General features: G+C 42.6%; 1 protein-coding gene across 7 annotated transcripts in view; it reads left to right on the top strand.

Moving 5' to 3' along the window:
• The window catches only part of LOC308464749 (uncharacterized protein), an 85,045-nt gene extending 71,498 nt beyond the window's left edge, over positions 1 to 13,547 (top strand). For 5 of the 7 annotated variants that reach the window (XM_080984326.1, XM_080984323.1, XM_080984329.1 and 2 more), the window contains 4 exons: positions 6,313 to 6,408; positions 8,597 to 8,692; positions 10,733 to 10,815; positions 13,363 to 13,547. In XM_080984326.1, coding sequence (XP_080840452.1) covers positions 6,313 to 6,408; positions 8,597 to 8,692; positions 10,733 to 10,815; positions 13,363 to 13,448 — 361 coding nt within the window. In that variant the 3' untranslated portion in view covers positions 13,449 to 13,547. Of the gene's footprint in view, positions 1 to 6,312; positions 6,409 to 8,596; positions 8,693 to 10,732; positions 10,829 to 13,362 lie in introns of all 7 variants that reach the window. The other 2 variants (XM_080984327.1, XM_080984328.1) reach the window with 2 other exon arrangements.
• Positions 13,548 to 18,724: the final 5,177 nt, after the last annotated feature.

The raw sequence follows: 18,724 nt of genomic DNA, 5'->3' as shown, positions 1-18,724 counted from the left end.
GGGTTAAGCTAAGAGACAGTGCCAGGCCCAATGCCACCTAGTGCACTTCATGGCTGCATGGGGGTTGCAAGCCTGGTCTCCCATGTCTTGGTCCAACACTCTAACCACTACACCACACTGGCTCCTAGGTCCATCTTTATAGGTGGCTCCTCAAGTTATCCCCTTTCTCTGATCAGCCTTCAAGCACATTGTGTTTTCAGGGTAGCCGACAACAGTGTTGAAAAATGATATACAACAACACAGAGATAAAAAACAGCAGTAAAAGCAGCATAAAAATATACTCAAGGGTTTTCGCTATTGAAATATACTCAGAGTCGAGAGTGGATTTCATGCTCTTTATTCAGCTCATAGTGGTGAGGAGGAATGAAAGTCCCCTCAAAGTATCTGCTTTATATAGATTATTTATACAATGTGCTGTACGTGGTTGGCAGATTCCGGAATTCTCCTGTAGGCCAATCAGGTTGTGGATTCACTTCCATCTGGAGCTGGATTGGGTGGCTCCTGCAGACCAATCATACTGCTGTATTGTTCTAGGACCAATCAGACTGCTGCATTCTGAATCCTATTGTTCTAGGACCAATCAGACTGCTGCATTTTGGATCCTATTCAACTCAGTACATAACAGCTATGTTGCTAGGTTACGTAGCAGGATTCCATGAGAGGCTCCTGGTCAGTAGGCCAGGCAGCAATAAACAAATAGCCAGACTTGGCTTGTAGCCTACCATTGTTACCACTGCCATACAAAAAGAGGGAGGCAATTCTGAAGATGGCTGCACATGATCCATTGGAATAGCCCAAGGATAAACTGTGGGGAAAGGTCAGGCTGGCTTAGAGCGTTTCGGCAGGGAAAGGAGATAGAATAAAACTTAAGTGTTTACTCTTCCCAGATCCATGGAGGGGGAAAATAGGGACGTGGTTGCTATTTTGCATATGTTTGCAGTGCACATATGTAAGGTGTTGTTCTGTTCTTGGTCACCTTCCAGGAAATTCTAAGGACATCACATTGGTTAGAGGGGAGACCTGACCAAGAACATTCACTCTGTGGTATACTGTAGGCTGCAGTCCTAGACACACTTACCTGGAAATAACACCACCACCATTGATATAAATGGGACTTACTACAAAGCAGGTGTATATGTGATGGTTGTAGTTCTCTTTGCTAATGTATGTTGAGAAAAAACTGAACACAGATTATTATTTTTTTAAAAAAGAATTTTATTACTTCTTTCTGGATCTGAACAATTACATTATCCTCTGTGTTTTCTACTGCTGGATAGCATATGCTTTTTCTTCTGAAGGAATATTCTCACCCCATTATGAAATTGTAACTAAAAATGGCGAAGGAGCATAAATTGCTGTGTTTAAAAATAAAAGGCTATGGGAAAAGGATGTATAAGGCTTTTGCTCAGCTCATCAGCCACACTGAATCAGAAGCTGGAACTATCTCTTTCCCTCAGAGCACGGCTTATCCAAATCTTCATGGACAGAACATGAACGGACTCCGCCTTGATAAAAGGTTTCCCCCCCACACAATCAAGCGAAGAGTGTCCCAAACGCATCTTATCCTTTGTGGGATACTCCCACAAATCCCTATAGTATGATATCCCTTGTAGACACATTTGGTTTTTTGGGTGTGTGCGCAATGAGGCTCAAGAGGCAGAGAGCTATGCTGCAAGCACAAAGCCTGCAGTACAGAGTAGGGGCTGCTGTTCTGTGTGAATGTGTGCAGAGGAAAGAGGAAGAGAGACTGCATGGGGCTTCTCAAGATTTTGCCTTCACACTGCCGCCTTGTCCACAAAAGTGAAAGCAAAAGTGAGAACTGTGTATCTACTTAGCAAAGTGATTACAGTATCTGTTTTGTCTGCAAAGTGGTAAAATAATTGATTATGGAGCTCCACCAAGCCAGCTGTCAGTGTTTGAAAATGGGAACATGTGTCGAGCCATGAAGGGGGCCTTGCATGTTTACCAGGGAATGGAGCAGGCAGAACTGTTGGCCCTGCTCTCTGGATGTCTATGTCTGCACTTGCACATAGGTTTCAATAATGCAGATGTCTGTGCCAGCGCACGTCCAGGGAATGGGCTTAGCCGAACTTCTCTTTTTCTCTTTCTAGCAAACTACCATTACTATGCCAGGGAAAGGCGAAGTCTTTCTGTGTGAAGCCCCCAAGCTCCTCTCCGCCTCAGAGAGGTCACAGCTTCCTTCCTTCTTGGTCTCACTTCAAAAGCAGAGACTTCCCACGAGAACAATTGTCCAATTATATCTGTGTAAAACAGTCAATAATCTATTTCTTTGCTGCTAGATAAAGCTGAGCAAATCTACAGAATCTATTGGGGGTGGGGTGGGAGAGTGTACTGAAGGCAGCTGACGCTCGACAATGACCCTTTGTTGAGCGGCAGAGAAAGAGGTTATCCCTGAAGGACAATGACTAGCAATCCCACAGGGAAGTTTTACCTGTTGTCTTGCCTGAAGGCTGATACAAGTCCTGTGGTGGGCTTATTTATTGAAAATAGGTAGGCAGCAGGAGCTGGGAGATAATGACTTCTCTCACACGGATGCATGCTGGGTGTGTGGCTAACCTCTTTTGAGTGCTTCTAGAATTGCAAGCACTGCAGTCTACTAATGGGTAGCATAAACTGTAGCACTGGCCCTTGCAAAAAGGGGCGACTTGTTTTTAAAATGTGTTTAGCTCTTAACTGGGCTCAGGAGTAGGAAATTACACAATGGATGTTGAAATGCAGGCTGGGTGAGAAGTTGTCATTTGAGTAATGGATGCTTTATTTCCTGTTTTTGCTAAAAGCTAGAGCTCAGCATAATTAGCAGGCGAGAAAGCCAGCTTGGCAGCCAAACAAAAAAAGCACATTTTGGGGCTCCTGAGCCAATTAAAATTGTTTATATAGCCACTGAGCAATATTTTTCACCAAACAATTAGAGCTCGGAGTATTCATCATAACAAAGTTCGGCCAGCTGTTAAAGGGCCTGATTCTGTGAAATGCAAGCACAAAAATACATGGTGGGAACCAGCCAATTCTTTCAGTACATTCTGCTGTGTTATGTTGAACTGACGATTATCTTTTGGTGGCACCATTTCAAGCAGCAGGCCCAGGAGCTGAGTAATCGAGTGATGATAGATTAAGTGAAGTTCATGCATGCGGAAACTGGCCCTGAAACTTGGTACATCAGGAGATTTCAGGGTAGAAGCACACAAGGGTTCTTTCAAGAGACAGACGCTGTCCACATGGTCCTTCCACAGTCCATGCACTGCAGCACAGACACTTGTGTGAGTTAAGGAAAAGCCATGGAGATAGCCTCAGACTCAATACTTGGACCTAGTCCAGATGTTCAGCTTTTTTCTCACAACTGTCATTGAGGAGACACTAATTCAAGAAACAAAAAGTGTTACATAAAAATCCCAGTGAAGAATTCAGTGAACACCATCACAGTAGCATCTCTCTTAGGAAGCTCTGGGCTGGTCCAGACATAGCACTAAATTATGGTTTAGCATTATGTGAATGAATTTGCACCAGCCTGAAGCTTGCAGCCTCCTCTCTTCCTCTAATATGGTCACCAGAAACACATGCTTCCATCTTAAAACTAACCAGAGTTCTCTGTTACATTTGAGCTCAGGAAACTCTTCTTAGTTCAGGCCCACCCCTTGTGTTTGAGGCCATTATCTATGCTGTCTGAGCAGTGATGGCTCTTTCACACAGGTTGTCACTTGATGCTGTTTTTGAGTTGTGAACATGGGTGTGTAAACAGGGTCTCAGACGTCACCAGAGCACTGTGCCCTCTTTAGTACTGTGGAGGTCCCAGTCCCGTTCTAACAGTGTTCTGGGGCCCCAGTGCATTGTGGTTAATAAGGTTGTCAAATCTTGTCTCCAAAGAAAGCTACTGTCTTTAATTGCTGTCTGGAAGTATCAGAGCTGAACTGCAGGCAGTCACCAAGTGGGAGCCAGAAGCTGTAAGCCAAGAGTCAAGTCGGGGTCAGAGCCAGGAAACTAAACACACCATGAATGAGAGCTAGGCAAAGTCCTTGCTGGAACAGGAAGCCTTTATAGCCCTTCCTATTAAGAAAAGCCTGTGGTATCATCTACAGAATGTGTAGGAGCATAAGCAAATGCACTAACTGAATTGGTTTAGGAGTTTTGTGTGCATATTTATTTTGTTGTATTGATGCTCAAAGAAAGTTATATTAGGAAATCATTACAAGTGAGACTGCAACAAAACATTGCAGCATGGAATGCTGCTATTCAGTGTTCTGGCCAACCAGACATCCTTTCTTCCATTCCATCACACACACACACACACACACACACACACACACACACACACTTTCCTGTTCCTGCAACCCCTCCCAAGTCAGTCAGGATTCTATGCCTACTGAGCCCGCTCTGTCTTTATTAAGCTGTTTGGGGCATTTCCCCATTAGGTATCCTGCCCTGAATATTTTTTGAAACTTTGGGATTCCTTCCAAGCCTAATACCTCCCTCTTTGAGAATCATTTCACCATTAGTATATGGGGCAACTTTTTTTTGCTCACTAGATTCTACTCCATGGGAACCCTTAAAGAGGCCAGCTTGCCTCCTTTATTATTATGGAAGATCTAGGTTCAAATCCCCATTCAGTCATGGAGCTCATTGAGTGACACTGGGCCAGTCACTGTCTTTCAACCTAACTACCTCACAGGAGGTAAAAGGGTAGAAAGAACAATGTTTGTCTTGAAGATAGTGTGTGGAGATGACGATTCAACTAGTCAAGGAACTGCAGCTTCAGACAACTGCAGTCAAACGGATGAGAGTAAACAGACATTTAGAAGAAGAAGAAGAGTTTGGATTTGATATCCCACCTTTCACTCCCTTTAAGGAGTCTCAAAGCGGCTAACATTCTCCTTTCCCTTCCTTCCCCACAACAAACACTCTGTGAGGTGAGTGGGGCTGAGAGACTTCAGAGAAGTGTGACTGGCCCAAGGTCACCCAGCAGCTGCATGTGGAGGAGCGGAGACGCGAACCCGGTTCCCCAGATTACGAGGCTACCGCTCTTAACCACTACACCACACTGGCTCTTACTTCATACAAATGGGATTTGGTGCAAGTGAGGAGATGTGGGGGCAGCAGGACCCCGGCTTTGGTGGGAGGGAAGAGGCAGCAACTTCCTGTTCACCTCAGGTGGTGAAATGGGATAGGCCACCCCTAGCAGCAGGTACTGCAGTGCAAAAGGCATGCTAGAAAACAGAACAAAAGCACCAGCATTATAATCAGGAGAATGTAACACAATATTCCCCACAGCTAACTACACCCCCAATCTCTGTGCACAGTCTGCAGGTGTATGGCTAAAAGTGGCTGTGTGTGTGCTCTTCTTTTTAGAAATACTTTGCCTGTTGACTTAATCTGAGTTTAATATATTTGTTTGACTGTGTTGCATATTTTGCTTTCAAACTGGCATGGGAGGGGGAGCCCCAGGAAAGTTTGATCAACACAAAAACACCAGGTGGTTGTTTGTTAGTTTTGACTTGTTGCTTGCCTCGGAGCTCTTAGAGGGAAAGTTAGAAAAACCAAAGTGGGGGAACCAGTGGTTTTGCAATGTCTTTCATAAGGTCCTTTCCCAAGAAAAGGGATTTTCAGAAGGTTGTCCCTTGTGCTGTCTTGGGAAAGGTACATTCTGATATCAAACTTACCAAAAGCCAAAAGATACTATCGCTGTAAATATTCTCGCTCCAACTTGTGAATTCCTGCTATTCATTAGGAATTTTCCATATCAAAAACCCCATGGCCTCATACTATCATTATATGATATGCTAATTATAGTGTTTATCAAATACCTAATTAGTATTCTGTGCTACCACTCTGTTAGGTACATTGCTACAGACTGATAGAAGAAAACACAATCTTTAATATTTTGTTATCACATTTGAGAAGGTACGTAGATTACTTCTGGTTACTCTAATATAACAACAATAATCTAAGCAACAAATGCTGATAAAAGAAACAAGTTCAGTACATTTCAGTACTGTGGAATAATCCCGTGTGAAAAATGTTTAGACACCATTTTCAATCCTCAGTGTCAGTTACCTTCAGGTGCCTTTACTGTCATAATGAAAGCAAAAATGGTTTTGGGCTGAAAAGCAATCTCTTATTTGGAAATAAGGGGGTGAGTGTTTAATAGCTTTGATTATTTTTAGTCTAAATGTGGCATCAAACTGCTTTCGTGAGAAATGAACTGATTTTGGTTTTCCAGTATTTCTTTGAGGATTATTTCGCATTTACCTTATTTTGCCAACCTCCAGAATGATTCACAAAGAGCACATTTATTTTCAGATCTACAACTCAGAAAAGAGTTCAGGCACTGAAGCCACTGCTCCCTCCTCCAATAGTTAAGGACCTATGCTTTGGGAAAGGATTTATTCCAAACAGGTATGTACAATTGTTTAGGTAATACCTTGTTACTAATGGGGCCTGCTGTAATCCTTCTCACAGTGTCAGCTTGCAAAACTAAATTAGCCTACCCATAGGACTAATAATAATAACAATAATAATAATAATATCCACTGAAATATTGTATGTCTCACTTTTATTAGGCAAGCAGGAGAATGCCCTTTTGTGTTTTAAAAATATCCTGGTGACTTTACTACAGATCCAATCACTCCAACCTCCCCGTTCCATTTGTCACATTCTCCGCTTACATACAGACTGCATTTGTAACACCATGATTGACTTCAACATATTGTGTATGTGCTAACAAGGGTCACAACTAGCTGGTTGATCCCACTGGACCTTCCAGCAGCTTTTAACATGGTTGGTTACCGTGTTCTGTTTAGCAGCTGAGAACTAGGTCCACTCCTTTCTGGAGGGTCTCGGAAGTTAATGATAAATTCCACAGAGCTCTGTTGTATATGATGTATCTTTCTGTTTGAAGCCGCTGAGACAGATAATCTGAAGCAAGGTGTTATCATATCCTGATTAGAACCAGATCTGTTATTCTTTTACACCTGCTCAGGATTTATTGCATTTTATAAGCAAGCAGCTATTAAATATCTCTGTGCAATTACCTCCTGTTTAGTTGCTTTGTGAATTCTTATATTCAGAAAAATAGTAATATATTTTAGCATGAGGGGTGGGAAGCAGCCTTGACTAAGAGGCAGAAGCGAATGTACCTGCGTTTGGGTACAAATTATTATGTGCATATGATTTGAGTTAAAGAACAAAACCCACATTTTACATCCATGGTAGTGGCGTTATTTATTAAATTTATATTCTCCGGGCATTTTACAAAACAATGGCAGTCAGATGTTTTCCACTAAACACTCTGCCAGCCATACAAAGGGTCTTGCAGCCAATTGGCTTAAAGCACTGTTGATTACTCACGATGCCCTTCCTGTGAGGACAGGCCCCGAAGTGTTGTCTTTTGATAACACTGGCTCCTTTAGAGCAATAATGCTGATACAGCTTCCTGTCTAATCGTAAAGCAATTACTGCACCTCCAGAGGGAAAGCACTTTAAAATGTCTAGGCTTAGCTTAGCTTAGACAGGATAGCCTTCCCTTGCTGGCCTTAAATGTCATTTCAAAATTGCCCATTTAGAAAATGTGTGACAAACCCACAAAGCAATGGATAATGGGCATAAGATCTGCAGCATCTTGATAAAATAAGCCCTTCTGCAAAGGTTGTTGCAGGAGGAGATTGCTGTGATTTCCTGCAGGTTTCACTTGGCTCGTGTAAAGCTAACTGCCATCTCTTCTGCAGCAGGTATGCACATTGGGGAGCCACAATTGGCTTCCAAGGGTGTATGTGCTTTAGGATTGGCATATGACAATTAACATGTGCTTTGTATGGCGTTTCCTGTAAAGCAGGGACAGCTTGCCCTCCATTTGGGGTCCTGGTTCAATTCCCCCAAGCCAATTTTTCTGCCGTCCCCATACCTCAGGAGTTTTGGTGGCAGGGGCAAATATCTTTTTAAAGTAGGCCCATTGCTAAAGTGGGGATTGTCCTGATGATGATGCACCCTCTTCCTGGTTATAAATTCAATAATGGAGGGCCTTTGTGTCTGTGGGGGCCAGTTTAAGAGGAGGAGGGCACCTACTTTGACCATGCTCACCACCAGGTTAGCTGCTGAGGACCACAGTCAAGAGGTCTTTAGAGTCTGCATGGTTCCACAAGGGATGGAGCCTGTCTCTTAGGCTGAAACCCACATTCCACAATTGTGGAATCAGTGCTACTTCTCTAGAAAAAGGGGTGCCAGAACTCACCATAAACATCTCCCTTACTCTCTCTTTCCTGCTGAAAAAAAGCCCTGTGTGGAATACCCTCATTTTTTAAAAAATTTCATTATGAAATGACTGACTATTATTGCTGTAATGTGCATATGGGTACAGGATAAGAATGGGTGATAAAATGTCCTCGTTTTACTTGTTTATCTGTGTTATGATTCCCTCAAACATCCCTTTTTGGGTGGCTTTGGAGGGGGAGAAAGAAAACTGCATCAGGAGTCTAAGGCTGTATACACATTACCATTTACTCTGGCTCCAGTGTGCTTCCACTGCTGATGTCTGAAGTGATGTGCTCACAACATTAGCCACAATGTGTGGCTAATATCCATCCTGTAGTTTCTTGAAAAAATGCTGCTGTTTGATGAGTCTTCCCTCAAGCCAGCTTCTATCTGATGACAATAGAAGTCACATTCACTTTCCAGTTAAGCTAAGGTATGTACAATTCAGACAGCAATTGCACATGCGCAGATAACAGCTTCATGAACAGGAGTTGTGGAGTTGCAGGTGTGGGGAAACAAAACAGATAATGTGCATTGAGTGAAGTCACCCCACCCCCTCTCTGGTGTCTACAGCAACATGTAAATATGACTTGAAGCACATTAGGCGGGAAGGGAATGGCCTTGCTGAATTTAAGCTGCCATGTGTGGATAGATTAATTTGCTTCGTTTGGATTTAGAATAATAGAATCATAGAAATGTAGAATTGGTACCATGAGGGTCATCTAGTCCAACCCCCTTTCTAATGTCTAGCAGGGTAGTGGCCTTCTGCAGTTTGTCTCTTCAAATCTTACATTCCTAGACATGGTGCGTACAGATTATATAACTTCTGTAATGTGGCAATGTAATATATCGTCTGTAACATATAATTTGCGTGTCAAGACCCTGAGGCCTCCCCCTATGTTGAAAAAGACACATTGACACATTATATTAGGTTAATGGGCAAAATTTAGGCCACAACTTTATTGGTTACAGAATGTGAGCAATATTAGCTTACGCATTGGACTGAACCAACTATATCTGACTCCTGCCCGCCATGCAGGGAGTCCAGGAAGGGTCAACCACCAATAGGGGGAGCCCCGCCAATGCAAATCGACTCAAGCTCCCCCAGGGTTCAAATAGCTGAAGCCACATGCCCCGGTCCGACAGGATTGGCTGGCCGGCCTGTGACGCGGCCGGGGACTCCCAAATGACACAGGGGCATAGCTCAGCCCTCGCTGAGAGTGAGAGACCACACGGTCTGCCCACAAAGCGTCCCCACACAGAAGTGGAGCGGACCTGTCAAAATGGAAAGCACAGTACAGTCATACCTCGGGTTACAGATGCTTCAGGTTGCCTTTTTTTGGGGTTATGGACTGTCAAAACCCGGAAGTACCAGAACGTGTTACTTCCAGGTTTTAGCGGTTGCACATGCACAGAAGTGCTAAATCGCACTTTACGCATGCGCAGAAGCGCCAAATCTCAACCTGCGGGTTGCGAACGCTGCGGGTTGTGAACGTGCATCCCACACAGATCACGTTCGCAACTTGAGCGTCCACTGTAGACTGTTAAAAGCAGAAACTGGGATACAAAAGAGGTGAAACTTATTTCCAGCATTCTGATGAATTTCAACAAACCAACTGTTTGTTCCCCCAATACAGTAACACCGTCAGATCAAATTGGCACTGCTGAGCTCTAGAATAATCAGTTTTGTGAGTCTTTGAAAGCGGAACTGCTCTTGTGTTTTGGGGGCTTATGGTAGCTTTTAAAATGAATAAATTTAATATTTATTTAAATATTTATAATCCACTCTTTGACAAGGATATCAATGTACATAATCAACAAAAAAACAGTATATTTTAATATGAAGGACGTTGGTGGCTGTGGCTTATGCCCACTGGGACTGGTAGGGCAGAAAGCAGGGAGGCCAATAACAGTTGGAGTCAAGTAATTCTAGTTTTGTCCCCTTCCTCTTCCCTACAATGGGAAGACTAAGGAGGAGGAAGCTGACAGCCACTGCTATCTCCTCGGTCTGGTTCTAAGTAAGTAAGAAGGCAGGCAGATGGGGGCTTGCTAAGGGCTGATCAAGGTTGGTATCCCATTTGCCCTAATGGACCAGTCTTCCCTGGACGCTGGGAAACAACCATCGAATGAAAGCAAGGATATAGAATGTTATGTACTGAAGTTCTCACCCTGGGCCTGCAGGGGGATACTGTAGATAGTTATGCAAATGAAGGATCGAAAAGTGACATTCAGTGATTGGATAGTTTTAGAAAATGGCAACAGTTACATTGTTCTGGAGCTCTGTATAAGCAGGCTGACTGAGCCCCTCAGCTCAGTTCTGTTCTGACATAAAGAAGAGCTGTTTGAAGAATCGCTGTGTCGTCTGCTATGTTCGCCCACAACTTAACATAGAAACTCGCAGCATTGTGTGGGAGGTGAATACGTGGTCTTGTGGGTGTATGTCATCTGATATTTGCTTCATTGCTTGCTCCAGGAGCCATGAACGCAAGCATCTCTACGTCAGGCCAAGGCATGAAGTTCTGAGCACTCTGCTGGAGGACTCTCTGGACAGAAGGGGTGTGTATCTGGGGTGAGAGAAGAACTGTATCATTGAAGCAGAACAGAGAAAGGAAATGACTCAATCATCAAAAGGCCCTCCTTCCTCCGGGGAACTGTCCCTAATCAGTATTAGTCCCTTACAATAATACTATTTTAGAAGCACTGTGAACCAGAGCACTGCGTAGCCATGTAAACTGCTTCCTGGATTTGCCAAACAAAACACTGTCCGGCAATTAATAGAATTTTGCTATTAGCCCCACTATGATAAAGCAATGCAAACTTTGCACGCTAATCCTACAGCCGTTCTGCTTTAGAAGGACATTGCTTACCGTGTGTGTGTGTGTGTGTGTGTGTGTGTGGTCATGCAAGGGGAAGAATAAGAGCTGCTTGGATTTTGTTTGGCTTAAAACATTGTGGCTATGGAAATTGTCCTTGTTACCCTTGCAAGAGTTATTACAAAGCTTCCTCGCGGGAATTCCCTGATTAGTCACCGCTTTAGTATTAAGCTTGGATAGTTTGTAGTGCATGCCAAGGATCCAGTAAAAGCTGTACCTTTTTGTGTTTGATAATGAAATGAGGCTGTGCCAAAAGTTGGCAATAAACACTGTAGGCGAAGCAACAAGCACGCCATAGCTCTGGGACCGGGAATATTACTGAGACATGGTCCTTTATAATTAACAGTGGTTAGACACAGAAACAGATGTGCAGCACCTCTGAAACAAATGAACTGTTTGTTCTTCTTTAATGCAATAGAAGGAAATTTCAACAAAGTGAACAAAAACAGGGGCTGCCTTTGAGCTTCTCCTACATTTTCTTTGCTCTTTCCTCCCCCCCGCTCATAATCAGCAGTCGCTCCTTCTTTCCAAGATGGTGCCTCGTGTGTCATGGGGCAGTTCTGGACTGTCATTATTTTCAGGTGGGATCCACGTACCAGCAAATTCAAGTTACACAATTTGTGCCCTAAACCTGTTTCCTCCAAAAAAACGGACTCCTCACAATACAGAAAGTGACAGGAAAATGCACTGAAAGAACACTCTCGTTCTCTAGAGTAGGAGAACACTTGCTTGATGCAATGCCAATCCCCACAAACAAACCACAATGAATGTTCGATAAATAACACTAGGGTAAAAATACCAAGGGATCTGATTTACATCCATTCCAATAGCCTTAGGATTCTTGAAGGCAAGCCCAGTGGTGTGGTGATGCTCCCAGGCTGACCTGAAAGTACGACCGTTAGGGAGGCCTCTCTGAACCTTGACTCACCTACTTCATAATGTCTAGCAGATGATCAGATCTGAAGTAAGAAACCGCTCATACAGCCATTTTTTATGTGTTGAGGTTAACAGAACAGCTTTGATAATTTTTGATTGATATAAATAAATGATAAATGAAGTACACTTGTTTTGTGTGTGATTTTGGGAATTGAAACTGTGGCTGTGCAGACACCATACAGTTAAAGTAACCCCGCCCCCCATGCAAATCCTGGGAACTGTAATTTACCACTCACAGAGCTGAAACTCCCAACACCCTTAACAAACTATACTTCCCAGGATTCTTAAAACAGCATGTCCTTTTTAAGTGTATCATATGCACATAGCCACAGTTGGGGTGTGTGTGTGTGTGTGTCCACTTTCCAAACAATCCTGGTCCCCAAAGGGTCTCATGAACATTTATATATCTCACTTCACTGGATCCCTGAAATATCGAAGTCAGGATGTGGTAAGTGAGGCTTTGGACGCAGGTTGAAATCTTTCAAGACTTTTCCAGCATATGAAAGTGCACTGGAAAAGCATTTTCGGAACATGAAAAGTAGTAGTCTTATTTGGCCCTAATCATGATTTTACACTATAATATTATCACATTATAATGTAAAATCATGATTAGGGCCAAATTATGAGGGAGTGACACATTTATATGATGATTTGTTCACCTGAGGCAGACTTCATGATGAAAACCAGCATTTAGTGAGACAGATGAACAGTTGTGATTTCCCTTGGCCCACTTTGGATTTGAATACTGTTGACATTAGAAGAGCAATTGAGCGTAAAGGAGAGTGTCACCTCTTACAATTATCATACTATTTAATTTATTTAAAAGCAGTTAAAACTCAAAAATCTCCAAGCAATTTGTACATGGTAGTGAATATGGTTACTGACTTGGTTCAGACATCATGCCAAACCTTGCTTTGAACTTCCCAACATACAAACTATGGTACAGAACTGTTCCTGCTTCTGGGGTGCAATTCAGACATCATGCTAAGCTACAGCTAGCAGAAACCAAAATTTGCAAAACCACTTCTGTCCGTGTTTCTGATTCTTGTTTGCTGTCTGATCACAGACTATGGTTTGAAAACATGAACATTTTCCCAAACCATAGTTGTGTATCACCACAAACTCCATGTTATAAGATGATTATCATTTGCATAGACTGTATGAAAACTTTATCTAGTGATATGATTTCAGGAGATGATACAGTGGCCAAGAGGAGTCAATTAGGGCAAAGCTGAATGCCTGTGTTGCAATATCCGGCGATTTAATTAAAAATAATGATGATGTTTTCTTCCAGAACTTCCTGCTTCAGAAGTGAATAAAGACTTTAGCAGCAAAGAGATTACAATTAAGCCTGGTCCAGAGGACATTATGAGACAATGAAGGGGAAGTCTGAATGAAGAGCTGCAGGAAGAATCTGGCGAATCTGTAGCCTCTTTCTATCATAGTTATGTATGCTATTAAAACACAACAGAAAGGCCACCTTCTGAGGTAGTCAATATTGGTATTCCTGTTGGCAAATGCTGGACACACACCATTCTGCATCCTAACAAGGGCTTTCTATTTGCTTTACTACATAAATCACTTTCCTGATTTCTTCTTTGTCATTGCAGTGCATGACTATTCTGAAGCTGCCCACTGCTGCCCACTGTTCTCCTGGTGTTTTGAATGTAGTCTAAATACCACTAGTAGGTTAGTTGTGACACCCAGAGTCAAGCTTGAATTCTACTTGGTACCCATCCATCTCGATTTCTGCCAACCACATTCTCATATTTACTGTTTGATTGTCTGCCAAGGATCCCAGAAAGCCAGCTGGATTAGTAGTGACTTGTCCCAGTGCTACTTCAGCAAAGCATACTTTAACAAAATGTTCCTTTTTCTTGCAATAGTAGCAAACAGAATCCTTTGCTAGGCAGAATCCTGCCACCAACATTTTTCCTCCCTGTTTTGTGAGTTTTGTGTGGTGGACTGTCCCTGTAGCTGTGACTTTCTCTTCAGAGTATGAATACTGTCAGTGTGAGGGTGGGGGTGGGGAATGCTGCTCCTTTTATGAAGGTCTAATGGTGGCCTCTTTACACTCTCTCATGCTACTTCACAGTGATGAACGCTTTTTCCAGGGTAAGTCTCTCATCCAATTGTAGTTTTTTGGACACTTTGAGTTTTTTGACATCCACAACAATTATGTCTCTGATCATCTCACAGAGGAGGATATCACATTCACAACGCTCAGCTAGGGAATATAGAGAGGTAATAAAATCATCCATAGGTTCATTTTCCTTTTTCATACGAGTATTAAATTGTGCCCGTCCATCAATCGCATTGCTCCTCACAATGAAATGTTTTTCGAAACTTTCCACTACTTTATTAGATTTCTTTAACCCTACCTCGCTTAGCTTGAATGACATCTGCCCAATCCTTCATTAGATAAATGAGTGTATTAATCCCCTCTTTGGATTTGCTTTTTAACCCTGAAGCTAGCCAGAGCTTCTCATATATGTGCCTCCATCTGGGTCACTCACCAGAGCGGGGACAGTCAACATGGCTCCCTCCAGATGTTGCTGGACACCAAATCTCATCATCCCTAACAATGGGCCATGTTGGCTGGGGCTGACAGATGTTGTAGTCCAATAGCCAAAGGGCACCATATTGCCTACCCTTATACTATAGTCAGATGAAGCTTCCCAAGCTATAGGCCTTTTCCTCACCATTGCTGATCTTGATATGCTGAGCTGTCTCTAGCACCATTCTTTTTCAGTCAGTTTGTGGGTGTGTGGAATCCACAGTACAGTACTGCCTCCATAAGTTATATGGGGTTCTCGATCAAGGTATCGCTTTCTTTTTGCGCTTCACTCCAAGAACTTTCCTCATTCTGCCCTCTTCCCTCCACAGCCAAAACTTATGAGGACAATCACTGATTCACATTGTATTTATATGGATGACTTTATCCCTCCTGGCCCATCATCAAAATCTGATTTTGGAAGGAGGATGCTTATTCTATTTTTTTTAATCAATGTTTGGTTTAGGATAGGGGAATCATATGTCCCATTTTACAAGTTTCCTCATTTTACTACTCCAGTTCACAAATCATCACACAAACATCAGGAGGCTGCATTCAACTGTGTATGATAATCTTCACACACATGCCTCTGTGGAACAAACTGCTATTTTTGCATGGATACATGTCGCTGTCACAAAAGGTAGCATAATTTCAGAAGGAGGGCTGCATTCAAAGATTTTGAGAAACGCACTAGTGCAGTCTTTAGATTCATATACTGATTACTGATGGCTGCTTTATGGTTATATTTGGTGTGGCAATTTTGCTAATTTATTATAGATGCTATTAGAAAACAGAGCTAATAAAAGCCATCATGGCAGGAGCCTAGAGGACCAGCAACAAAAGGGCCACATTTCAGGCCTTTTTGGGCTTTTCATTCTGTTCTATAAGAGAAATGTCAAGTTTTATTAAACACCATTGGTCGTCACAAACATGGGAAACAAACACCATTTTATATACAGCTTATATGTCCTGCGAAAGGGACAGTATTGCAATTTATTATAAATGACTCCCTGCACAATGCAATGTATTGTGCAGGATAAATTTACACCTAAACCTTTGGGTTGCAAGGGCACACACAGCAACCTTGTGAGTTAAATGAGTTAAATCTCTCCCAGGTATCAAATGAATGGTTTTATCACTACCATTCAGGAATGAAATGTTGTCAAGAAGTTCCTTTAGAATTTTTTCCCTCAGAAGAGAACAAGAAAGAGGAATATGATACATATAACAGAATGTCCTTCATGTTTCCAGTGCCACTAATACATATGTGTCAACTCACAGGGACTTTACCATTCCTATGAGAGCTGGCATGCAAGGATGGGAGTGTAGTTTATTTTAAGCTAGAAAGCCAAGATCTACCAAGCAGAGCCAGGTGCAAAAGGTATGTGGTTAGAATTGAAGAACAAGGTGCCCCTGAGCACATTTTAAGTCTGGGAATTTCTTTTCCATACCAGAACTGGACTGAGCTTCTTCTTCTTTGGTGATCACTCGTAGCCAAGTAAGATTGTCTTCCATAAACATGGTTTTAACAATGAGTCCGTAAGTGAGCTTACAGTCCTTTCATTGTTAACTCAATCTTTCTGCATTTTGGCAGCCTGAATTAAGGGTGTGCATGTATTTCTTTTTGTTGTTGATTGTTGAAAAAATTGGAAATCAGAAATACTTGCCAATCTACATGTCACTGAAATCACTACTAAAGCTCGCTCCCTGCCCCCATTCTATTGCATGCCGCATTTTCCTATCAAAGAGAGGAAAGGGAAAACTGCGCCCAAGACATAGCACACTGGAGTAATTTGAACATGCCAGGGGGCAGATGGGTGCTCTTATAGTCAAGTCTAAAGTTTGGCTCTCCAAAATTGTTTCATAGGCTTTGTGGCTTGTTATAAGCTATAGGCAATTTATCACTTGCAAGGATCTGATTTTTGCCTTTAGAGAAGAAATGCCAATCCACTGTTTTAGGAGGGCCAAGTATTTCCAAAGGGAAATAGATTCCGGTGGGTAGCTGTGTTGGTCTGACGCAGTTGAAATAAATTAAAAAATTGTCCAGTAGCACCTTAGAGACCAACTAAGTTTGTTCTGGGTATAAGCTTTCATATGCATGCACACTTCTTCAGATACCAAAGAATCTGAAGAAGTGTGCATGCACACGAAAGCTTATACCCAGAACAAACTTAGTTGGTCTCTAAGGTGCTACTGGACAATTTTTTATTTATTTAATTTATTTCAAAGGGAAATAGGTGCACGTTATATGGCCTTCAAAATTAGCCATTAGAAGTCTATTATTGGCTTAACACTGAAAATCTTTCTCTAAGGCAGTTCAAGCCTGCTTAGTGTGCCTGGGTGGAAAACTTCATGGGAACCCAGGATATACAGTGGTACCTCGGCTTACAGACATTTCAGGTTACAGACTCTGCTAACCCAGAAATAGTACCTCGGGTTTAGAACTTGGCTTCAGGATGAGAACAGAAATCGTGCGGCAGCGGCATGGCAGCAGCAGGAGGCCCCATTAGCTAAAGTGGGACCTCAGGTTAAGAACAGTTTCAGGTAAAGAATGGACCTCCAGAACGAATTAAGTTCTTAACCCGAGGTACCACTGTACTGCCTTGGACTCAGTGGGAGAAAGCGGAAATATAAATACAATAAACCAGGAATGAACAACTGGGTGACCTATAGATGTTGCTGGACTTGATGGGGATTGGCGTTCAAGATCAGAAGGGTACCAGGTTGATTTCCCCTGCAATAAATAAATGCAATGGATGACACTAAAGATCAGTGATGGATGAAGAGGTTGATCTCGCCATACATAATATTTTTTTCCTTTTGATCTGTGTTGCTCCTTTATCTTCATGTCTTTGAAATGAAAACAGCTGGGTTCCAGCTTTTTTGCATGTCTTAAATTCCACATCCTCTGGAACAAGGGTTAGCAGCCTTTTTCAGCCGGTCCACCATCCCTCAGACCATGTGATGGGCCAAACTATATTTGGGGAAGGGGGAAATGAACGAATTCCTATGCCCCACAAATAACCCAGAGATGCATTTTAAATAAAGGCACACATACTACTCATGTAAAAACACCAGGCAGGCCCCACAAATAATCCAGAGATGCGTTTTAAATAAAAGGACACATTCTACTCATGTAAAAACACGGTGATTCCTGGACTGTCCATGGGCCAGATTGAGAAGGCGATTGGGCTGTATCCGGCCCACGGGCTTCGGTTGCCTACCCCTGCTCTGGAAAGACCCTCAGGTGGCACAGTGGGTCAGTGTGTTTGGCTCTTAACCAGAAGGTCAGTGGTTCGAGCCCACTCAGAGATGGCTGTGGGCAAGATTCCTGCATTGCAAGGGGTTGGACTAGATGACCCTCAGGGTCCCTTCCAACTCTACAATTCTATAATTCTATGAAATCATGAACTTTTCAGGTGGTTTGGCATGGGAAGAGATGGCCATGTAGGACACACAAGGAGACATCTCCAAATACTTTAGCAGTACTGTATTTGCAAACACCAAATGCACAATTTCAAAACGATCTCCCTCATCTGTGTTGATTAAACAAATTGATTAAATAAAACAGATGAGATTCTACGAATTCCATACTAGTTTCTGTGCTGTCTCTCACATTCAGTCCCGCATGTGTAGAAAGAAGACAAGCACAATCCTGCTTACAGTCATGCACATGGCACAGGAATTGCTAACTGACTGAAGGACAGCTTTTGTGGAAGGCATCCACATGGTGTCAGCATGTTTATTATCTGCAGCACCATGATAATGAGACAACAGCTATCCCTCCTCCCATACATCCTGCCACCCCAGCAGTGAGGATAAGAAAACAGCGAAGGAAAGGAAAAGACTTTGTGGTCAGACTGGGAGTGGCATTTCTCCCAACCCTCCTGTCATTATCACTCTCAACACACAAATACTTACCATGAAAAGAGGAGTTGCTAAAATGATACCAACTGAAGTGGGATCCAAAAAAGCAGTTATCATGTTGTTGTTCTGAACAGAGAAGAGGACACTTTCTGCCCTTTGCAGCGACAAAATGGAAGCTGGACAAACTAAAACCCCACCTGTACTCTACATTTAAAGTGGTATTATACCACTTCAC

Source organism: Podarcis pityusensis, assembly GCF_964106645.2.
Source record: "Podarcis pityusensis genome assembly, chromosome: 1".
Classification (NCBI taxonomy): domain Eukaryota; kingdom Metazoa; phylum Chordata; class Lepidosauria; order Squamata; family Lacertidae; genus Podarcis; species Podarcis pityusensis.
Note: the sequence above shows the minus strand (reverse complement) of the source record. Positions and strands in the feature narration are given on the sequence as shown.